The 25,327-nt window shown below is 44.3% G+C and overlaps 1 protein-coding gene across 1 annotated transcript in view; it reads left to right on the top strand.

Moving 5' to 3' along the window:
• SEL1L3 (SEL1L family member 3) overlaps positions 1 to 25,327 on the top strand; it is a 519,344-nt gene that overhangs the window by 172,864 nt on the left and 321,153 nt on the right. The window contains exon 7 of the mRNA XM_086964007.1: positions 14,169 to 14,301. Within this exon, the coding sequence (XP_086820133.1) occupies positions 14,169 to 14,301 (133 nt within the window). The remainder of the gene's footprint in view (positions 1 to 14,168; positions 14,302 to 25,327) is intronic.

Raw genomic sequence — 25,327 nt, forward strand, 5'->3', positions numbered from 1 at the left:
AGCTACCGGTGACCGGTTTCTGGCATTTCAGCCGCCGTCGGCCCGGCTTGCTTGATTCCTGATGGTGCAATGAGCAAGGGACTCACATCTGAGTATACCCTTCCACGCTTAGGGTGGACAAAATATTTAACAACAAGGGGTGGTGATGGACAGAGTTTCTGAATTAAGCAGAATACTCTCACCCAGTCATGAGATCAGGGCTAGAACCAACACCGTTTTTTAGCTCACTGCACCATCCCAGCTCAGAACCTGGCTATATGCAAATTGGTCTGTTCCTGTCCCAGTACATGATGGGAACAGGGCAAACCAAACTACCAAGCCAATTCTTATACTGGGAAGGAAACAAGCTACCGGGGTCCGGTTTCTGGCATTTCAGCCGTCGTCGGCCCGGCTTGCTTGAATACTGATGGTGCAATGACTAAGGGACTCACATCTGAGTATACCCTTCCACGCTTAGGGTGGACAAAATATTTAACAACAAGGGGTGGTGATGGACAGAGTTTCTGAATTAAGCAGAATACTCTCACCCAGTCAAGAGATCAGGGCTAGATCCAACACCGTTTTTTAGCTCACTGCACCATCCCAGCTCAGAACCTGGCTATATGCAAATTAGTCTGTTCCTGTCCCAGTGCATGATGGGAACAGGGCAAACCAAACTACCAAGCCAATTCTTACACTGGGAAGGAAACAAGCTACCGGGGACCGGTTTCTGGCATTTCAGCCGTCGTCGGCCCGGCTTGCTTGAATCCTGATGGTGCAATGAGCAAGGGACTCACATCTGAGTATACCCTTCCATGCTTAGGGTGGACAAAATTTTTAACAACAAGGGGTGGTGATGGACAGAGTTTCTGAATTAAGCAGAATACTCTCACCCAGTCAAGAGATCAGGGCTAGATCCAACACCGTTTTTTAGCTCACTGCACCATCCCAGCTCAGAACCTGGCTATATGCAAATTAGTCTGTTCCTGTCCCAGTGCATGATGGGAACAGGGCAAACCAAACTACCAAGCTAATTCTTACACTGGGAAGGAAACAAGCTACCGGGGACCGGTTTCTGGCATTTCAGCCGTCGTCGGCCCAGCTTGCTTGATTCCTGATGGTGCAATGAGCAAGGGACTCACATCTGAGTATACCCTTCCACGCTTAGGGTGGACAAAATATTTAACAACAAGGGGTGGTGATGGACAGAATTTCTGAATTAAGCAGAATACTCTCACCCAGTCAAGAGATCAGGGCTAGATCCAAAACCGTTTTTTAGCTCACTGCACCATCCCAGCTCAGAACCTGGCTATATGCAAATTGGTCTGTTCCTGTCCCAGTACATGATGGGAACAGGGCAAACCAAACTACCAAGCCAATTCTTATACTGGGAAGGAAACAAGCTACCGGGGTCCGGTTTCTGGCATTTCAGCCATCGTCGGCCTGGCTTGCTTGAATCCTGATGGTGCAATGACTAAGGGACTCACATCTGAGTTTACCCTTCCACGCTTAGGGTGGACAAAATATTTAACAACAAGGGGTGGTAATGGACAGAGTTTTTGAATTAAGCAGAATACTCTCACCCAGTCAAGAGATCAGGGCTAGATCCAACACCGTTTTTTAGCTCACTGCACCATCCCAGCTCAGAACCTGGCTATATGCAAATTAGTCTGTTCCTGTCCCAGTGCATGATGGGAACAGGGCAAACCAAACAACCAAGCCAATTCTTACACTGGGAAGGAAACAAGCTACCGGGGACGGTGGACTATGCCAAACTCTGTCTTCGAGTTTGGCATGGTCCGCCCGCAGGAGCCCCAGCCCTGTTGCTACTTGTGCGATATCTCGTTGTAAAGTGTCTTTCGTGGTTTCTATGGCCTCGAGGATCCTATCTTGCAGTTGTTGGAGGTCACTGGTCCCGGCGCTGCTTCCTCCAATGTTGCTGAGACTATGGGGCCTTCTCCCTTTCCCTTGTTCTTCACCATTGTTATTCCTGGGCCCGGTGGTCCTTATTGTGTTCCTGTGCACGGGAAAGAGATCTCGAACGCTTGGGTATACTATGGCGGACTCTGTAGGTTATCTATCTTCTGCTCATTTGGGAGATTAGTTTGCAGTGTTACAGTGTCAGCAGTTTTGCCACCCAGAAGGTCCGTCAATGCCACCACTGTTGCAGATGTTTAATGCTCAGGTGCTGACGTTTCATTCAGGTGTCCCCCCGTTGCATCCAAAAGGCAGAGTAACGCAGCGTTTTAGCGCAGGCTCCAGGGTGGGTCACCGCCTAGTTCTATATCCCTCTTCAGGTTGGTACCGTGTGCGTCTAGGCTGTCTTCCAAGTGCGAGTGCGCCCCGCCTGGCTTCGCTCTTCCGCCCTGTGGAACGCGTGTCGCCCCTTACATTCGAGTCTTGCACCATCTATGGGGCCCCATCTATGGGGCCCCAATCTGCGGGGCTCTCTCGATCAAGTTGCCCTGCTTCGTCTCGCCTTACTGGAGCAGTTGCCGCACCGAATGATTGTCTACTTCTGTTTGGATTCTAACGATGGGCAGCGCTTATTCGGCCCCTGTCTGGCCGATATCCCACTTCAGGGAAGGACTCCGTCGGGGGCTCAAGAGTCGTTCATACGTCTACTCCAAGTGGTGACTTTCCTCGTTGGTTTAGTTTTAATTCCCCGCAAATTGCGGGTCTTCTCTGGGCTGCGCACCACCTTACGCTTGTTGTGCCTCCTCGCTGAGTACCCGGCACTCCGCAGAGGGGTTATGCGATCTGCCCTATATTCGGCCCCACTTCGACGCTGATTGTGCATTCAGGGCGCCCCTTTGTGCCACTATGCCTTTGCGCCTCTCCGCTCGTCAGCTGCTACTTGACCTTCGTTTCTTCCGGGGCCGAGCTGCTCTGCCTCCGCTCTACCTGTTTCCATCGGCTCCGTCACCCGCCGCATCGATCGCGATCGTATGCCGTTTTCGTTTGCAGCCGGCGGTCTGGGTTGCCGTCGCTCAGGGGACCAAAGCTCGTTCGGGCAAAACAGCTCCTCCTTCCTGCCCCTCACCTCGCAGCGTAGGTCTCGGCCGCCATCTTTCGCATCCCCGGCAGCGTCCAGTATGTGGGGGCGGGTGTCAGTGCGCCCGTCTCTGTCCGTTATTCTCCCTCGCTCCCCCCGCCGAGTCTGCCGATTCCGTCCCCCAGCCTCCTGCATTGCTTCTTCCTATGCGCTCTTCGATGCGCTGGGGATTAGTTGCATCGGGCTCCGGCTGTTCTCAGGTCCGCCATTTTGGGGCCGCCTCCGATCGCGTTTTCAGGCGGTGTCGCAGCTGAGGCAGTACGTCTTTGCTCCGGGGGGCTCCCAGTACCTCCGGGATCCGCCATTGTTGCCCTGCACCATCCGCTCACGGAAACTTGCGTTTGGGCGGGTCACCGCTATGTTTTTCAGGATCAATTAGGGGATTGGGCACAGAGCTCCGGGCTCACGCCGCCATTCCCTCCGGCGTCCAAGCCACGCCCCGATAAAAGAAATCAACCCCATGATAGCAAACCCCACATACCAAGATATCTGAAGCCACAGAATGCCTCTACCTGCTGAAGTAGGCCCAGTGGCTGCAGAAGGTGGGCTGCTTGAAAACATTTATGGTAAACTTATACATCCGCCACTTATGTACTTTGTGGTAAAAGAAGGGCTTAATGAATGGCATCATGGCATTTGTGCCTGAATATTTACACCTTTTATGAAGAATGACACAGATACTGAGAAGAGAACAGGAGAAAAAAGGCATTAAAGAAGACCGGACAATGCAAGACTTCAGTTCCTGCCTGTGAGCTGGGAGCACAGCACCCATAGATAGAGGGAAGGAGGCAGAAGGAGACAAGTGGAGAACAGAGAGGGCACAGAAGACAAAGCTGATTCAAGGAGGTGCAAAATCGAATTAATTAACATTGAAAAGAATTAATCGAGTACTTCAATGTTATGTTACGGGTTTGTTAGGCGCGACAGCTGCCCCAGCAACGGGGCGTCCCGGCGCTAAGAACCATAGCACAACCTACTGGGGTGAGGGAGGGGAGAAGGGACCTACCAACATGAAAAAAGAGGGGTTTTGATAACTTTGCGGAAAGTGAGTAGGTTGTCGATACAGCGGATGTGGAGGGGTAAGGAGTTCCATAGTTTTGCCGCTCGGAGTCTGAAGGAGCGACCTCCGATGCGGCTCAACTTTGTGCGGGGGACCACTGCTAAATGATGACTTATGGAGCGGAATTGCGCTGGGGGAGTAAGGAGTAAGCAGCGATTGGAGGAGTTCAGGGCCCTCCGCATTCAAGATTTTAAAAGCAGTAGTGAGGGCCTTAAATTGAATGCGAGCTTCCACCGGAAGCCAATGTAGTCTCTGGATGGTGCCTCTAGCAGAGCACCTTCTGGGGAGACCTACAATTGCCCTGGCCGCAGAGTTCTGTATTCGCTGGAACTTAGCTGTTTCGGCTTTGTTAGCGCCTAATAGTAGAACGCTAGCATAGTCCAGACGGGACAGGATGGTGGCTTGGACAACGAGCTGCCGTGTTTTGGGATCAAAGAAGCCTAGAATTGGGTGCAGGCTTCTCAGTAACCCAATGCATGTAGCTGCTACCTTTTTGGTGTGGGTTTGGTAGCTAAGTGCGGAATCCAGCCATACTCCTAAGTTTTTGACTAGGGCTTTGGGAGGGGGGGTAGGTCCAAACAGAGGGGGCCACCAGTGGTCACTCCAGTGGCTGGGGTTCTTACCCAGGAGTAGTACCTCGGTCTTTCCTGCATTCAGCTGTAGGCAATTTTCAGTCATCCAGGTGGCAGCGGCGGCCGCCCATCCCTAAATTTTGTGGCCGCGGTAGAGGGCATTTCAGTGAGGGTGATAACTAGCTGTGTGTCGTCGGCATACAACACCAGCGTAAGGTCCCATTCTTTGGTCACTGACGCCAGGGGCTGCATGTATAAATTAAAAAGGGACGGACTGAGGGCAGAGCCCTGTGGTACTCCTTGGTTAATCTCATGAGAGTGGGAGATGAAAGGGGGGGCAGACACCCAAAAGGATCTGCTCGTGAGGAATGATCGGAACCATTCTAGTGCCCTGTCCCTGATCCCGATGCCCTCCAAGCGGCTCAACAGGATATCATGGGACACCGTGTCAAAGGCCGCGCTAAGATCCAGTAGTATCAGTGCAGCGATACAAATAAATGATAAAAATAAAACGTAATGCAGAAAAGACATACATTATAAGTGTGCTGATTTGAAATAGCCAGTCCTACACTTGTATATAAATGAGAACACTTTTAATATTGCTATTCCAACTGTGAGTTAAAACTTTCTAGAGGGCATTTGATAGAAAGCATGAATTTACACGTGCAAAGAAAAGAAATGAACACAGTTTGGTGTTATCTCCTGCCACATAGACCTATAGATAGTGTTAAGGCTTCTCAGATTAATTGAAGCTGTTTGATGCAACCATTAGAAAACATTTTTCTTATGTCATTAGAAGAATGAAACATTAACATGACGCGTAGACAAACATAGCAATGTCTTGAAAAATGTTTGGAAGAAAGACAAAGATGAATTTAGAAAGAAAATGGTATGTCCGAAATTATGATTAGACAGTCAACACAAAGGGAAAGTTTGCTTTTACAGAAGGACACCAAAATGAACCAGACATGTGGGAATTAAAAGCTGTGAATAGACATTTGAATTATTGGGAGAGACAAATTTTGAGAGAGGAATCATCAATTCCAGGAGTTTATTTTCTTTGTGACCAGAAGGCTTATTTTGTGTTACCTGCTAACTCGGAGGGAATATTTAATTTAGGGGTGCTATTTTCTAAAATGTGCCATTTGAATAGTATAGATGTATTAACAATATCACCAGCACACAGACACACTTATACTGCAGAGAAGGAAGCTCAATGTGTGGGAGATATATTTGGAGAAATCATTTTACCTGTAGGAGTTATTCTAAAGGACAACAGATTAGAGAACAACTGTTGTCAACAAGCTAGCAACTACTACTTCTGGAGCTCTGATAGTAGTAAAGACTGAGTTGATTGCCATACGTTCAATGGTTTTGCAGGATCGGTTAGCATTATACTTTTTACAAAAAAAAGGCTGAATTGCAAAATGCTTAAATGAACCCATTGTTGTTCATACATACCCGATGAGAGTAAAAAAATAGAGGATTTTTCAAAGGCCATTTCAGACTTGAAAGCTGAATTGCAAGTGTTGGAAACACTGAGGGCCCAATAACAACTTTGGTGGTGCGATGCCGAGTCCATCCCACCACTGCAGCGCCAAAGTCGTGGTCAGACCGCCCAGCAGATTAGCAATTTCCTTTTGTTTGCCTGGTTAGTTTTTGACATAGCCCCAGTGGTGCCTCTAAAAACGGCCATCACAATGGGAACGCCAAAAACTGTTTCTGCATGGCATGGTATGAACAGTCCATACTGTGCAGGAACTAGGGGGCAAGCACGCAGGTGGGCCCATGTTGTGCCCCCCTTGTTTGCACCCCAAAGCGGATGAGGCAAAGGGGATCTTGCAGTGTCCCTTTGTTCCCTCACCTCCACAGAGTTTACGGAGGAGGAACCTCCATGACAAAGCTGGCGCAGAGGAAACTTGTAATACGCTTGCCAAGCATATTGCGACCTCCTGACTGCCGCAATACTGCCAGGGAACAGCCGTTCCCTGGCGGCTGCAGCAGGGCTGTGGCAGTCCCACCGCCCAACTCATAATAGGGCAGTCAGGAGACCGCCCCAGCCATGCCCCTGTGAGTCTAGTGTTCTAAAAAACGTTGGGAAAGGAATTCACACTATTATAAATTGGATTGCGATAGCAGGAGGAAGTATTTTGAAGGCTATACTTATACTAGTACCAAACTAGGGCTTTGCTTGTTACACAAATCAAATCAAATCAAATAAGAGTTTATTCTCATCAGTGAATAAAAACCATCACAATATACATATAAAGCAATCTCTTTTTTAAAACAATCGCGTATCTTACCAACGTGAATTAAAATGCTACCGCTCAGGAAAATGTTATCTTGTTAAAAAAACATTATCATTATAAATTTTGTTCGGACATTTTCACTTTTGCTATAAATCAACATATGCCACAATAAAATATTCAATATTGTTTGTTATACCTATTTGTCTTAGTTAAAGGCTGTGGATATTTCTTACACAAGAAAATGAAAAAAGAAATGAATACAAGATTTAAAAATGGTTTAACATTAAATTAAATCATGAATGATGACTAAAGGAAGTAATTGAAATTTCAAAGGTTAAAAAGAGAGAGAAGGGATTCAACAGATAATGAAAGTGCCTTTTGAATAGAACTCACATGTGAAACCATGATAGTGTGATGGTTAAGGTAACCATCATATGGGGGAATTGGGACAGCTAATTAATTAATATGGAAAATAATTAACCTAGTGGTTTAATGTGCATTGATGAATATAAAATGTAATGCAGAAAAGACACGCATTTGAAATATGCTGATTTGCAATAGGGAGTCATACCTACCTGAGTACCCCTTAGAAAAGCTATGAAGCAATTTTCCTTAACTAGAATCAAACCTATTATTGATGAAATGTGCACAACGTGAATTAGAAGCTTGACTTTAGATTGGCATGCTTAGAAATGATTGTCATAACTGCAGAATATTCTGGTTTAACAAATCTATTACTTTATAAGCAACATTTTTATTCTTAATTGTCATGAACTAGAATAATTTGTGCATTTTAAACAATGATGCTTGCTTCGTAGTAAAAGGAATGCATTGCACAGAATTTGCTTTTTAGTTAATAGTTCATTGTTCTCACTGTGAAACAAATTGAGATGTAGAAGGTCATCTGTGTTTTAAGGCATATGGGAACCAAGTCCAATGTTTCCAGAATTTAACTAAGCAAAGCTAACTGTAGCTAACTTTGTGATGAGGTGTACAAGCTACATGTGTTTTCGTGGGAGCGGAATAGGCAAACCTTTTTTACCAAAGAATGCTGCCATCCTATTGGCTCATGGAAGGCTCATGGAAGAAGAAGCCTGATACAATGTTTTAACCCCTTCGATGCTGATGACAAGCTCAGCTCGTCATCCGCCACGGGGGGCGTGTGCGGATGACGAGCTGAGCTCGTCATCTAACGCGGCTTTTGAAAAAAAGCAGCGTAGGGGAAAAATCACCGCAGCAGCGATGCGGTTAATATGCTTTCCTGACTATTATATTAGTGTGTGTTCCTACATTCCATCCCAAGTCCCTGACAATATACTGTTTGCCTTTTACCTCATTTTGCTATTTGATTTTCAACAGTTTGCTACTGCAACTATATGCTGATTACCTTGGATGTATTGAAACGTGGCTGTGTCCTATGAACTACTCTTTATGGGAGGTTCTGTTCTAGTTTGACATTGAAGCTTTATGCTTCTCTGATCTCACTCTTTTCGTTTGAACTTAGACTCTTCATGGGTTCTACAAATCGAAAATTCAGATCCTGATCTTAGAAAAGAATTTCTTTATGGAAATCGCATAATGCACTATATTTTTGATGTGCTTTTGATGAGACTTCTGTAAACGTACTTGATTTATGGACTAACTGAAATGAAGACAAAATAAAGATAATAACTACTATCTCTTAATGAGAATAAAGGTTTTATAAAATTATCACAACTCTCATCATTGACTGAACTCAAAGCTGTTAATGAAATCTAAGTTTGTGATGTCTGATTTGTTCCATGACTCCTAATACAACATTTCAAGATGCATCAAGAGAAAGAAGAATGATTTAGCCTCAAAAACGGGGCTTAACCCTGCAGGTGATGGAAAATTTGTGACAGTAATAAAACAATGTTTTGAGATCATTTTTAGGGTCCAGTCCGCTTTATCAGAGGCAACTCTTCATACTACAGTACACTTCAATGATGTACAAGATAGACACCTGCATGCAGTGTTAGTATGTGGATTATTATATACTTGCATTTAGGGAGAGACAGAAAGAGAGAGCTACAGATGGCCAGAGAGGGAATCCCACAATCCCATCTCTAATTAACTGCAAAGACATATGCAAGGTTAGAATGTCTGCTCTCCATACTGGAACAGAAATGGGACTGCACGGTGCACTCATGCGAAGCATTAGCAACGGGAGCATGCAACTTGCCATTCCTACCATCATTCTACCTCCACTGGCTTGACCGAATAGACAGCCGCAGCAGGTGTTGTTGGAATGGTAGTTCGGTGCATATATCACACAACTTAATGCTGCTTTATGAGGAGACCAGGATTGCAAAGATCAGCTTGTAGCCTAGAGAGGACTACATTGTTGACTAATCAACAATGTAAAATGACAACACAAAAAATATAAACCTACACAAAATTGTTTGGACAGCTCCAAAATCTGAATACACTTGAAACAAATGGCGGATGGAAGGTGCAAACCCAAAGAAGCTAACGGCTAAAATGACTGACCCAAACTCTATGTGCATTTGTTATTAGTATAATTCCTGGCAACATCAGACAAGAAAATGGAGGCACTAGATTGTGAAATAAATGCAAAATATATTGGCACATATTTCACTTATGCATTTAACTGACATTTAACCATATTAATCAATTGCCTTAAGTAAAAGAAAGAACAAAACAATTGTTCACTTATGTATGCTACTCATCTGACAAATGGAGTTGAATCATTCCTATTATACAATGAAAACTATATTTGTTGATTTTTAGCTCTAGTCTACAGGCAGTTTTAGCTGTCTTTCCAGCCTCATGTTTAAACAAGCATTTACAATGCAACGGTTTCGCCTTTGGGAAAGTTTGAGCTATTGGCATTGTAAATGACAACATTTTTATTTATGTGTTGGTTTTGAAAACAGATAAATAAATGGCATTGTCATTTACATTGCCAATAGCTCTAACTTTTCCAAAGGCGAAACCGTTGCATTGTAAATGCTTGTTATAATATGTTCCAGATCGCCACTAATTTTGCCCAATTCTGGCACATTTTGGTCACAATCGGCCTTGGTCTGTGTACAAACAGTTTTTTTGTTACTGTTTGCAGATCTATGCTGGAATTAGATCCTGTCCCTGCAGCTAAACCCCCTGCTTCCTTGGCCTTTGTTTTCCTTATAACGGGGTTGGCCTTTTTTTCCCGTTGATCACCCTTTTCCCCCAATATCAGTTTACCTTTCCACAGTCTGGCACCCATTCCCGAGCTACTTATGCTGTTTGAATCATCTTGCCATGGGGATACAGAGGCAATAGTACAATTAGATGAAAGTGCCTCATTCAGGACCATTATTGTGGGCGTTAGCGGTAATGGTTGCAGGGTATCTATCGGGTTTGGAGAGCTCAGTTGCCTATGCGTGAGAAGATTGGTTGGATCAAGAGACAAGCGGATTTCTACAATTTGTATCTCGTGACTTAATAAGGACTCAGCCCTGATAATGAAGGCGTCCAGCGTGGCCGCAAGGCCCTTGAGTTTGCTCATATTTTATCTACAGCCGCAACACAACGTTATAGCGGGGGTTCCGGTTTCAAACTAAACAACACCACTTTAAAATACGCAATCAAAGCTAGTATTTCAGCTTACCACATTAACCATTAGTGTCCAAAGTTCAAGGGGGGTGGCACAGTCCAGTCTCTGCCGGTCCCTGACGGGCCTGTGCGCTTCTCCCAAGCCCAAGTCCCCTTTTATGCACCTCCTGGCGCTCACGAGCGTGACTGCGGCTTTACCGCCGCAAGGACTGCTGGGAAATGTGGTCCCTGATGGCGGCGGGACAATGGCGGCTCCCAGCAGCGTCCAGCGTCAAGCAGCTTCACGCGAGTCCCAGGGGGGTCCAGCAATGAAGAACAACTGGTGTGCAGGTAGGAAGATAGCAAAACGGGTTCTCACGCTGCCGTAGCCCAAGCCCCCTTTTATGCACCTCCTGGCGCTCATGAGCGTGACTGCGGCCTCACCGCATCAAGGACTGCTGAGAAGTGTGGTCCTTGATGACCGCGGGACAATGGTGGCTCCCAGCAGCATCAGGCAGCTTCACACGAGTCCCAGGGAGGTCCAGCAACGAAGAACAACTGGTGTGCTGGTAGGAAGATAGCAAAACGGGCTCCCGCCCTGCGGTAGCCCAAGCCCCCTTTTATGCGTCTCCTGGTGCTCACGAGCGTGACTGCGGCTTCACCACCACAAGGACTGCTGGGAAGTGTGGTCCCTGATGACGGCGGGACAATGGCGGCTCCCAGCAGCGTCCGGCTTCAGACAGCTTCATGCGAGTCCCAGAAGGATCCAGCAATGAAGAAAAACTGATGTGCAGGTAGGAAGATAGGAAAACGGGCTACCATTTCATCCAGAAATTGAAGGATTGCCCCATCCTCACAACGGGTGGGGGGAGGGGGAATAGAGGCGCTTGTTTAGAGTTGAGTGGCAAAGGAACATTTTGTGGTTTGTGGAAGAAATTCGAATCCAATGGGTAATCAACGGACAGAATTCCTTTCATCGTGGTATGTCTAGAGAAGTGGGAAAGTCTGCCATTGGGTTGCTTCATACACATTTACCACTTTGCTGACAAATTGGAGGGGTTTCTGCTAAGTATGACCAGTCCAACTCACTCCATTCATGACTGACAAAGTTTCCAGTCTTTGGCTTTCATGTACCATCTTATGCATTCTGGATGCTGGAGTTCTCGCTTGCTTCCATTGGTCGTTTGCTAGTGACTTGTAGGTTAAAAGTCCAGCACTGGAAATGGTGTCCTGGATGGCACGGGGTGGGCATCCTACTCTCTTAGCACTCAACACAGGGCAAAGGCTTACTAAGAAAAAGTGAAAAATCAAACTGTAACTTCCTAGAGCTTTTAAGTTGCTCACCATCGGACAGCAGCTGCAGTAGCTTTGACAAGTTTCCCAATTTCTTATGTAATGTGCTGCTCCAGTCCAGTTTTTTTTCTTTGAATTCTGGGACTAGTCACGCGTATGCCTTTATAAAACAGAACTACAAGACTCAGAATATAAAATAAAAAAATACCTTGAACAAAGTAGCACTTCACGCATGGACCTGGGAAAAGTGCAGGTATGCAGCTGACAAAGTCGTGGGTGTACTCTTTACATTTTAGTAAATGTAGTTTTGTTTTCCGTATTTTAAATGCAGGCCTACATATCCCAAAAATAAATAAAAAAACGGAAATGGCGAGTTAATCACGCAATGTGTGAACTTTATCCTTACAGAATACTGATTGCAGACTGAAACAGCAGCTGGCCTTGTTACAGCGTATCTCTGATTTAGATATGACATGTATTTATGTACGTTTTTGTCTGAACAGCAAAGTAGCAGCACAATAATTCCAGCTAATTCATCTATCTACTTGCTTCAAAGCGTCTGTTAACTTTGTAAAGATGGTTACGACACTAGCACACCAATAAAGTTCCATTGAGTGTGAAATGCTGTCTCATTCTCAGGCCCGCCTTCCCTGTGCAGCCAACCCTCTCCTCACCTGCTGACTGCCTCCTTGCTGCCCTCAATGGGCTGCCCCCCTCCGGCCCCGCCACTGTCATAAAGTACCCCACTGACGTCCAGCAGCAGCGCCCGGAGACCCTGCAGCGCCCCCACCCAAGCCGGAGCCTCCATCACAGTGAGAGCCTGAAATCAGCCTCTCCCCTGAACCCGCCCACAGGTCCTCCCCGGTGTCACTCAAACTCTGCCAGCCCGCCCCTTGTATCTCCCACATCCGGCTGTCACCCGTGCTTGCAAGCACCTGTCACCCCCTTCGGTGACCACGGCTTGTCAGTAGTCAGGCCTTATCGGCTGCAGCTCCTCTACCCTAAAACTACGTCACCTGGATACATTTACTCGAACCCGGCAAACATGCGAGGTCTGCTGCTTGTCCACCACCTGCATTTCGAGAGAGCGGGGAACATTTTACTACAACAAAGTCAAGCGTTATCTATGTTTGCAAACAAACAAAGAAGCATAATTGAAGCGTGGATACTGAATACTGTTCTTTCTGGTGTAAATAAACAACCGTAAATAAAGCAACCGGAATTAGTAAACATTCTAAGTACAAAACAAATTTAAGTACAACACCCCTGATTCAAAATTTAAAACGAGTCAGGTCCCGGGCCGGCAGCCAATCACAGTGCGGCCCGGGAAATGACATCACGGGGGTGTCCCGGGCAGGCAGCCAATCACAGCGCGGCCCGGGACACACGGCATCAAGGGGCGTGATTTAAAAAAATAGTCAGAAACGCCCACGATTCGCGTTCTGACCGGGAGAAAGTGATTGACGCTGATGTCTTCCAATGGCTGGCTAGCCTCCATTTATGGAGCTAGCCAATGGAAGACAGAGGCGGAACTAAACCCCATAGTGTAAAATCAGAAGATTTCGCCCTGGGCAGGTGCTACGGCCAGGTCGAAACCTAAAAAAATGCCTAATAAAAAGGCATACATACATAGATACATACAGGTGCTTTCATCCAGTGAATTTCATGTTTTGGTCTGTCAAGATACCATTCACATTACTCCTGCCGACTACTGCACTTTATCCATTGGCTGTCTTGCACTGTGAATAAGGCTATTTTCCTAATCACGAGTGTACAGCTTTCTCAAAGGGAGTTCTTTTGAGTGCCAATGCTGTTGTGCCTGGGCAACAGAGTCGCTTCTTTAGTTTTACATTGTTTTCCATCTTGTTATTTTCATATTGCCTTTGGTCGCAAAATAAATACATCAATTAATGAAATATTACACACTTGCCATGGTCTAATTGTGTAAAAGATGCAAAAGTATAGAAAATTCAGTTTGCTCAATTATTCACCCAGGTACAAAAATCTTTAAAATATGTCTGTGTGTTTTCAACAGTGTGTAGTCATATATAGATTCGATTACTTTAATGTTTGCTACTTGCTATTTTTTTTTTATTTCTTTGGGTTTCCCCTTTTCAGATGCTGTGATGATGCCTTTAACTCTAGAAGACCGTTCACATTCTTCCACAGTTACATTGACCAAAAATGTGTTTTTATCTTTAGCAATTCCGAGCAGATATTGTTTTTTGTTACTTAATTTGGTTTTCTGACGGAAGTACTGTGCCCTTTCAGACCGTTCATTTCAGAACTTTATTTTAAGGATCTTTTAAATGGTATTATGGTTGTGTCTCAATTTGCATACATAGCAATTTAGTATGCTGCTTATAAAATATCCAAGGTTTAATTAATGTATATTTTTTTAGCTTTTCGGAGGATGTATATCACAATGATACTTCAGGATACTGTGTTCTTGGAGGCAGCAAGTTTGTGCCCGGTATCCGGGGATTCTTTGGTCCTGCAAAATATCATCGTCTCCGAGCACTGGACATACAAGAGGTAAATTTATATTTGAGTAGTATGCCTTTCAGTACTATGTCAAAATAAAGGTAGAGTTTGAGTTGATATGCCAGAGTGTACATGTGTGCCACTAAACCGAAAGTAGCAACCCGTTCGTTATATAACTGCATCTTTTCTTTCAATGTGTCGTACACGCTCCACAATTTATTTTGCGTTTTTTTGTAGAGCGCATCACTCATCCCTAGGGATATCACGGCGCTAAGAGCCAGGAGAGCAGCTGAGGTGAATGCTGAAACTTACGACTTGGGGAAGAGATACGTTTTAAGATTCCTTCTGAACTGAAGGTAGTTGGTGGTGTGTCTTATGTCAGAAGGGAGTTTGTTCCATCTCTTGGCTGCTAGGTGGGAAAAGGAGCGTCCACCTGTTCTGACCCTATAAATACGTTTAGGCTTCGCTAAGGCAGATTGGCATGATCGCAGGTTTCTACTGGGTCTGTAGAATTCGACCCTTCCTTGAAGTATTGAAGGGCCTGTTCCATGTAGAGTCTTGTGAGCATGGCTGAGTAATTTGAAGGCACCCCTCTGGCGCATCGGGAGCCAGTGAAGTTTACTCAGGCACTCTGATGCTGAGTCGCGTTTACTTTTATTGAGGATGAGTTTGGCCGCCTGGTTTTGCACAATCTGTAGGCGTGAGAATAGCTGATCATTCATCCCATTAAAAAGTGCGTTGCCATAATCCAGGTGGCTAACCAGTAGGGCTTGGGTGACGGACCGTCTGCAGTCCAAGGGTAACCAGGGGAATATTTTGACAAGGAGTTTAAGTATGGCAAAACTTTTTCCGCAGAGTAAATTGACATGGTCTTTCATGGAAAGTGCATCGTCCATGATGATTCCCAGGTTCCTGGCATGTTGACTGGGAGAGGGGGCCGTTCCTAGTGAGTGAGGCCACCATGTGGCACCCCACACGTGTTTCGCTCCTCCAAACAGTAGGATTTCCGATTTCCCGGCATTCAATTTCAGGGAATGCTCATGCATCCAATTAGCATGCTTCTCGTAATTAATTGTAATGGAAAGTCAAGGACCACATTGGCATCCCTAATATTAGCTGAGGTCTGAGAGTAAATGTTATGTTATGTAGCATTTTTATAAAGCGCGACAGCTGCCCCAGCAGAGAGGCGCCCTGGCGCTAACAGCTGTAAAACGAACGATGCAGAACGAGGCAGAGAGCAACAGGCCCATTGCTATGGGAAGAGGTGTGTCTTGATAGCCTTCCTGAATTCTGGCATGTTTTTGAGGCTGCATATCTGTACAGACAGAGAGTTCCAGAGTGTTGCTTCCATGGTACAAAAAGAACACCCCCCGTGCGCACCCTCCTAACCTAGGGCACCACAACCAGGTGTTGCCCCTTGTTGAAAATGGAACTCTATCCGCCTGGCCTCTGGCAACCGATGGAATCGGCGAATGGCATCTGTTACAGGGCAGGCTCTGTGGAGACCCAGGAGGGTTCTGGCAGCCACATTTTGGACCTTCTGCAGTCTCAGAATTTCCGCTTTGATAGCCCCCAGATCCAGCAAGCTGGCATAATCCAATCCAGACAAAATCGAGGCCTGGATGATGACCTGCCTAGTAGATGTATAAAAAAATCCCAGCAAATGTCTAAGCCCCTGTAGCAGCCAAAAACCGGTGAATGCCACCTTTTTAGTTTGGACTTGGAAGCTGAGGGACTAATCCCCCAAACCCCCAGATTCTTCACCACCTGCTTTGGGGGGGGGGGGAGGCTGCCAAGAGTTTCGGGCCACCAGTGCTCACTCCACAGCCCATGGTCTCTTCCCACCAATAACACCTCAGATGTTCGAAGTCAAGGCCACTACCCCCACTGAAAGGCCAGTCCAGGCACAACACCAGGGCATTTTTGTTTCATTTGTCAGTAGCTAAAACCACCTGGATCGAACGTCTACCCAAGAGAAACAAAGAGACCAAAGACCAGATCGTTCAAAGGAACGTTGAGAATGTAATTGTCCTGGTACAGACACTAAAGGCATACTGTTATCTCCCCTTGGTGCCCCTGCATAGTGAAGTATGAATGAGTGAAAACACTTAGAAAGCATCCTTTGTAGGAAACTGTCTCAAGGATCGATAAACAATAGCCCAAGAGGGGAGGGAGGGAAATAATAATTCTAGAATAGTTAGAGCTTCAGAGTGGATTAGAGTGCCAGGAATTTTTTCATCCTGCAAATATCACATGTGAGGCTTTCCATATATTTTATACCAGGCACTGAAAGGAAAAGAACCAACTCTTCAATACTTGAGGCCAGTAAGTAAGGAGATTGGGAGACATTGAGTGGACACTAGATCAAGCGATGGTGCTAGGCTTCATTTTCACTCTGTACTTCAGAAACCAGCTACTGGACAATCTTTAAGAAGAAACATATTCCTTCGATTACCTCTCTAGTTGGAACTTCTTACACGGCATTGCCTGTCTGCAGCTTTAAAATGTTGAGTGTTAAATATATATACACCAAGCTGTATTGGTGAATCCGTGGATGTATGAGTGCCTGTATGGATGATTCTGTGGATGGCTGACTGACTGTATAAGTGAATGAAAAAGGTGTTTCAGTGAATGTATGGGTGAGTGACTAGGTTGCACGAATGTCTGTATCAGTCTGTCAGTTTCAGTCAAAATGGTTGTATGGGTAGGTGATTGGGTATGTGAGTGGCTGTATTGGTGATTGATTGGTTGTCTTAGTACCTTTATGAGTGTCTGTTTGGGTGAGTGAGGGTGTGTGCGACTGTCTGCATGGAATAGTGAGTGGGTGAGTCACTGGCTGTATGGATTAGTGAGTGCGTCTGTGAGGGGCTGTATGGGTGACTGAGTGTGTGTATGGATGTGTCAATGAATGAATGGATGTGTCAGTGGTATATGGGTGAGTAACTGCATATGTGAAAGGCAGTATAGGTGAGTGTTGAAGTATTTGAGAACTGTATGTGTGAGTGAGTGATTTGGAGAGTGGCCGTATGGGCGAGTATGTGCTCATGTCTGTGACTGAATAGGTGAGTGAGTATGTGTTAGTATCTGTATGAATAAGTTAGTTGGTATGTGTATAACTGTATAGGTGAGTAAGTGGCTGTGTAATTGACTATTGTTGAGTGACCAGGTGTGTGAGTAGCTCTATGGATAACTGACAGTGTCTGATTGGCTATATGGATGTATGAGTGGATATATCAGTGGCTGTATTGGTGAGTGAGTTGGTTATGAGTGGCTGTATGGTTGAGTGAGTGCATGTGTGTGTAGACCTATGAATCAGTGAGTGGGTGTGTGAGTACTGGTATGGCAATGGTTTTGAGAATGGTTGTGTTGAAGTTGGAGTAGGTGTATGAAAGGTTATATTGGGGTGTGAGCTGGGCATCAAAGATTATGTGGATGAGGGCATTACCCCCAGCAAAGCCCACACAGTGGGTTTGCTGAGAGGTTTTCGGTGGCCATGCCCCCTTTCTCTACCACTTTGCAAACTACTAGTTGGGAGATGAAGTACCCTTGGCACTTGAGGGTCCTTTGGGACCAACAAGCCCTGCAGTTACTTCCAGTAAGACCCACACAGCTGCATTGCTGAGAGGTCATAAGAGGCCACACACCCTTTCTCCACCATTCTGCCAATGTGGCTCCTGGTGCACTACTACTTCGAGGATGACGTCCCCTTTAGTCCTGAGGTCCTCAGGACGTAATGGGACCTCCTCCCATTACGTCCTGTGCTGTGTGCTGAGAGGTGCATTTTCAGAGCGGTGGAGAAAGGAGACGTGGCCTCCAACCACCCCTCAGCAATCCCTCTGTTTGGGGCATACTGGAGGTACCAGGAGGTCTTGTTGACCCATATGAACCCTCAGCAGCCAAGGGGACTTCATCCCCCACACAGGAGAGCGCCACACGTCACACTTGCAGAGTAGTGGAGAAAGGAGTCGGGACCTCCGGTGAATTGCCATTTTTGTTTCATTCCCTGAACCATTTGGGCCCTGGGGACCCCATCCGCCGGAGCCTGCCCCTGTTTTGAACTATTTTGTTAAATAAAATGGAGGGGGGGGGGGGCACATGGCTTCCCTTCCAAGGTTGATTATTTTGGCCCCAGGGACCCCATCGGCCAGGGCCAGGCCTTCATATTTTTTTATAAATGGGGAGGAGGCCGCACAGCCCCTTCCCCGGAGGCCTGCGCGGCCCCTCTCTCCGAGCCAATATCGCCCAGGGACCCCAACTCCTGGAGCATGGCCACCTCAATAGGGGCCACGGGGGGAGACTGAAGGCCCTCGCGTGCCCTGCCGGCTCCCTGTGTCCTGCTGGACCCGGCATTGCTTTAAGACCAAGGGAACAGCTAACAGCAGATTTCTCTATTTGCTATGGCTTGACAGGAGCGGTGGTCCAGCCAAGCCATAGCAAACTGCAATGTCCCTAGGTGTGCACCGCACCCCAGGGCATTGCTGGAGCTATGTGGGCTCCTGGAGGGGGGCCGTGGGCCTTTGTTCAAAATTGCCCCGGGGAGGTAGTGGTCAGAAAAAAAAACCCTTAATTATTGTATTTGTGCCACGAACGAGAGGTGGCAGTCCCCTGTGCTGTGGAGTAGGCCAAAAGACTTTCCCCGCTTAAAAAAAAAAGTATGTGCCCAGGAGTTGCCCGGAGCACATCCTCCAACGGCTGGCCTCCGTTTAGGAAGCCAGCCAATGGAGAAGAGGGGTGGGTTTAATCACCCATACTGCAAAACAAAATTTCTCGCCAGCGAGACTGCGCAAGCGCAGCCTACGCAGGCCGAGCCCTAAAAAACAAATTGCTGTACAGGGTGGGAAAACAAGGAGACTCCCAGCTGTTAGTTGTACCTCAAGCATTCCGAGAGCAGGTTCTTTTTTTAACTCATTCACATTTGTTTGCAGGACATAGAGGGGCCCAAAAGACTATCCAGATGTTATTGCAACACTTCTATTGGCCTGGTATCTTTTCCCATGTCACCTGGTTCTGTCAAGAATGTGAAGTTTGTCAAAGGACGAATCCTTATAGGACCCCAGCAGTTCCTTTACAACCACTCCAGGTTGTAGGTAACCTGTTTGAAAGGGTCGGGATGGACCTTATTGAAAGCTTCCACGCACCAAGAAAGGCCATGTATATGCCCTGATCGTGGTTGACTATGCCACAAGGTATCTGGAGGCCTTCCCTTTGCAGACACCTACAACCCAGAACATCTCTGAAAAGTTGTTGGAACTGTTTTCCCAGGTTGGGTTCCCTCTAGAAATATTAACAGATCAGGGGACCCCCTTTGTGCCGTCTCAAAGCTAATGAATCAAATTTGTAAAACCTTGGATGTCTCCCATATCAAAATGTCTGTTTACCATCCTCTAACGGATGGTCTTTGTGAGAGATACAACGCCACTCTAAAGTTGACGTAAAAGCTTGCCCGGTGTTGCATTCTTCTACTGGTGGCACCATCCCAAGGAGAAGACAAATAGTTAGAATTCTTCTGTTGTCTTGGGGTTTTGTATGAGGATAGACAGCTTCCAAGTGAGCAATCCAGAAGGCAATTTCATCATGTTTTACCGGCAGTTTGTCCATAGTGACATTTACATATAGATTGGCCTCCTGTATGGTAACCTGAGCTTCTGGTGTCCTGGAGCACTGGAACTGCTGTGCCTGCTATATTCTGCAGTATGTACTGTGTGAGTTTCGTGTATAAGGATATTTTAATGATTTAGTATAGTTATTACGTCCTTAGCATGTAGAGCCTATAGATTAGGAAAAGGTGTGTTCGCAGGCAGTTCGGGCCCGGTGGCTGCATCACTACTTAAGAGACATACGTCCAGATTCATCAAGCCGAAAACGGCTCGCAAAGGGCCAGATTCTGAGAATCTGGCCCTTTGCGAGCGCTATTTTTGCATTTGGGATTCATCATCCCAAATGCAAAAATCGCATTTTTAGAAATCGCATATTTGTGAATAATTGCATTTAAGGAATCTCAATTAGAGTTGTATTCAGTTGTAAGTTGTTTTCAGTCTACATTTTCGTTTCAGGGTGCTACAGGGTGTCCTTTGGACACCCCTGGCACCCTTAAAATCGCATCCTTATTTGCGATTAGCAAATTGCTAATCGCAAATAAGGAATAACTCCCCATTCATTCCTATGGGCCATTATGGGGAGTCATTCCTTATTTGCGATTAGCAAGTTGCTAATCGCAAATAAGGAATGTGTAGGAATCGCAATTTATTTAGCGATTCCTACATGAATCCCGTTTTGCAAGTCCTTAATAGTGATTCTTTAATAATCGCTATTAAGGACTCGCAAAACGGGACAATGATGAATCTAGCTAATAGCCTGACATTGTCTGGTTCGGTGACCACCGAACCAGTTTTGGTGTTCTTGATATGTCAAAGGGACCTCCAAGTCATAATATACTTAGTATTGTGCAGGAATGGCGGCAGCTGTGTATGTGTTAAAAGTGTACATAAGAAAGGACCCCCTTTACTCAAATGTCAGTTCCTGCGACAGGGAAAAATGAACAATAGTGTCAATTCTCAGCCAACGACCTTATAATTTTAAATACAGTATATATCCCAATAAGGTTCAATACACACAGTTTGTAAAAAAATATCAAAAATTCATACATTTTATTAATGGACTCCTCAACCTATGATATCTATATACATATATAAAAACTGCCTTGCATCATTCATTCAGAACCCATACTCTTCATATTATGTCAAAACTGTGAGACATCTATATATTTTTCAATATTATTGATGCATATAAAATACACAAACTGAAAATATAATTATGAATGAATGAATGAATGAATAAGGGTCTTGTGATGCGCAGACCTAGCCCAAGGGGCATCAAGGCGCTGGAAACAACAACAAACAAACAAACATAACACCTCAGAAAACAAACATAGATAGTCTCAGAAGTACGCAACTATGCAAACGTACAACAATTATAATAAGTCCATTACAGGTAACGTTCTAAATAATAAATCATAAATACAAATCTTATTTCTTCCATCACTTAATACTGTCCTATGGTCAGAGTATAAAAGATGCTCCAGCTTTCTTCATCTATTTAATATTTTTTTTATATAAGTGCTACTTCATTGATCTCCTATTCTCTATGCGCGTTTCGGCGGAAAAGGCCTTCCTCAGGAGGTTCCTAAAGATATAAATATTATAGGTAATATGAGCCATATATTACTAACCTATTTAAGTGTGTAAATAACCACCAAGTGCCCCGCATTCCTTCCAAAATGTGATATGTTGACGTACCCCTGAGATTCTACTTTAAATATAATGGATGTTTTATATAAGGAATGCATATTGATTTTTTAGCAAGAAAACATTGCAATCCATGCAAAAAATGGGCAGGCTGTTAACTGCATGAATGGATAAAAAAACTCTCCAAGTGAGTATAGGCCAACTTTAAGTCTACACTAAGGTGTAAAATTGATTGGAGATTGAGATGCTTTCACTTGTGAGTAGTGCATGTGATCACTTAAAACCCACACTATGGTATCCTATAGGATACCTTTACTCAATAGTTTCATGGATGGGATTATGGGATATCTCCTTTTCTGTGTTTTCACATTGGGTATATTTAAAAGAAACTAAGACATTGAATTACAATATTTTAACTAATTGAATATCTTTATTTCAACATATTGCATTTGGGAAGGAATTCAGGCACTTGGTGTTTGGTTACACACAAGTTAAATATGTAAGTAATATAGGGCTCATATTAATTGAAATATTTATAACTTTGGGGATCCGTTTTTCATTATATGGTTCTCCTGAGGAAGGCTTTTTCAGCCAAAACGCGCTTAGAGAATAGGAGATCGATGGAGTACCACTTATATAATAAAAAATATTAAATAGATGAAGAAATCTGGAGCATCTTTTATAGTCCGACCATAGGAGAGTATTACGTGATGGAAGAAATACGTTTTGTATTTATGATTTATTGTTTTGAATGTTACCTGTAATGGATTTGTTATAGGTTTGCGTAATTAGATTTTTGGTTTGTGTATGTTATAGATATTAAGAATATTGAAAAAGATGTCTTTGACATGTTATGAGTATGGGTTGTAAAAGGTGTGACTTAGTGACTGAGTGAATGACACAAGGCAGTTTTTATATATGTATATAGATATTATAGGTTTAGGAGTCCATTAATAAAATGTATTAATTTTTGATTTGTATTTAAAAACTGTGTGTATTAAGCCGTATTGTGATATATAGTGTATTTAAAATTATAATATAGTTGCCTGAGAATTGACACTATTATTATGTGTTAAAAGCACCCAGTATTGGCATCTATAGGACCCTACTCCTCTCATGAGCAGCATATTTCAACAGCCTATGCAGCATGCACCTCAAATGTTACTGCACCCCCGCATCTGGAACACCTCGGTCTTCGAGAAGTTGTGTAATTGCTGCCCTGTATATCAGCCCTCTCATCAAAGGAGTCACCATGTTTAATGAGCAGATTCAATTAACTTGAGATCCCAAATGCGGAAACCACAGATGGGGATTACCCTTTTAAGACCTGACTTGACGAACCCACACAAAACTGAGGTTTCCTTTTTAATTTCTATAATGGGATGAATATTACAACAGACGTCTACATATGTTTGTAATAATTTATTTTTTTAGAGTGTCATAGAAAACTACTCAAAAATCCAAATAATTTGAGCACGCCTGATGTTGGGTGCCAATTGTCAAAGAGAAGGGTACCAAAAGGTGGGTGATGAACTTCAGGACGACAATGGAGCAGAACAACTGAGAGCTATTTCACGGCCATGACCCAGTGTCTGCAGAGATGCTATATAGTCAGTACCTCCTCGAACCCCCGCCAACAAACTGGAAGTGTCCGTCAGCTAGCCTGTAGGATCCTGTTCTCCAGACACACCATTCTTGAACATAACTTGAATGTAGCATTATAACCCACTTCCAAGGACTATACTTGTTGTTAAAGGCCAAGAATCTGATGGGAGAGGACCTTTAAGAATGGATATAGCCTGAAGCAGAAAGGCTGTAAGGCTATTGGAACATTCTACCCACAAATGTTCTAAATTACCGAAGGAGAAACATAAAGACAAACGTCTGAAGCAGAAGGCTTATACCAGCCATTATAGACCCGGAGCCAGTCCATTGTCTTCAAAGGAGCTCCCAACATTCCAATGTTCTAATGAGGGCTTGAAGTCTGCATTTCCGAGTATTGGCCCTTCATTAGTGAGATCTTTCCCACTAATCATAAAACCTAGACCTATTATTCAGACTTCCTTTTACTTTCTGAATCTCTTCCTCCATATTATTTTTAATTTTTCTCTGAAGCTCGTGTTTAACGATTGATCCTATATCTTCCCAATAATTCAAACTTATCTTGATTTTTTAGTGAGGTTTCTATATTCTTAACTGGTATTATACATCTTATTTTTCAGTAAATTTCTTCACTTGGTTTGATGGTCAGAATATTCTTATTGTAGAGGAAGATATTCAGAAAGTGAAAGAAAACACCGCTTCAGGCTATTTAGGAATTCTAGAAGAAATAGTTAGGAATGTTGGATATCCTCAAATCAGAAAAATTATAAGTGCACTGTTATACAAAAGATGAATTGTGAAGATCTATTCAGCTGAAAAATCAAATAACATTCTAGAAATACTTGATTAATTTAGGCAGGGAAAGACCCATATTATGTTATAGTAGGCCTCATGGAATCTGTGAAAACTTAATTTAATACTGGCTAAACATCCTGATGAAGGTAAGAAGTCGCATCCTGCTGAAACTTTGTGAAGATAGTCTATAAAATAAAATAAACTGGCCTGTAACATGCAGGAGAGCTGTTGATAATCCTGATCAGACATTAAGGAATAGACAAAGGACTTGTGTGAGTCATTTCTCCCTGCCCAGTATACACTTAAGGATTGCATGACTGCAATTGCATGTCTGAATAAGTTAAATGAGTCATTATAAAGCCTTTTTGGTATATAGACATTTCATGTGTCTAAAGGTAGAAATATGAGTGTATGTATGTGATAATTTCAATATATTGTTGTTGCAAAGTCATCCTGTGGCCTGGGCAACCCGCAACTTTTTGCTGACTGATACTGGTGGTAACTGACTCTGACTGACCCTGGGCTCTGCCTAACCAGGCCAAGAGCCAGTGCTATTCCGAAATAGACAAATTAGAATACAGTTAAAACACCTACATACACTAGGGTACACAATGCTATAGTGGGGTACCCCTGTGATTGGCATGACCTCCCCTATAGGCCCCTCGTATATAATAGGGCAGGGGGATCGAAACTACCTAGAAGTCCCCAAGGGTCTCCCCAAGGTATCCCAATGGTGGGGGGTCAGGTATTTATAAGGTACACCCTTATAAAATGAGTTTTATATGCCTGGGTAAAGTGAAATTTAAATTTCACTCCCCACATTGTGGTAAAGTGCTGCTCAAAATCGACTTTGCTGCTAGGAACACTGTGGAGGGAGAATCTGCAATATTTCTACAGATTCAGATCCCCTAAAGCCTCCCCTAGTTGCAAATGGGGTGGGGTTCATGTTGATATAAGGCAAGTACTTATAAAATATGTTTCTTGTAATCGCCCAAGTCATTTTTCCCATTGTAAAACCCCTGTTGCATAGGTTAACATGGTAGGAAGTTATTGATTAATAACTCTTGATAGGAGAGGGATAGAAATGCCATTCAAAGACTTCCCAGAATGTTATTAAGAAATCCAACAATATCTTGTTGTTGAATTTCTCCTAAAGTGTACATACAAAAAGTTATATGACTTTCTTGTTTGTAAGTCCAAATTCAACCTTCCAGTGGTCTGCCCTGATTGGTCAGAGTTAAGTGAATTGGTCAGGCTTCCTTGAAGAGGTTATATTTGATAAAGAGCCCCTGGGTTAACAAGCTCTGCTGGCAGGGCAGTGTGCTGTTCCATAGTAATGCCAGACCAGTGGGAGGAGTCGTAAACTATGTTCTTCAAAGAGGAGAGTAGAGACCATTGTCATTTACAGTTCTGAACTTCCCACCTTAGGCAGATGT

Source organism: Lissotriton vulgaris, chromosome 3_2 (genome assembly GCF_964263255.1).
Source record: "Lissotriton vulgaris chromosome 3_2, aLisVul1.2, whole genome shotgun sequence".
Classification (NCBI taxonomy): domain Eukaryota; kingdom Metazoa; phylum Chordata; class Amphibia; order Caudata; family Salamandridae; genus Lissotriton; species Lissotriton vulgaris.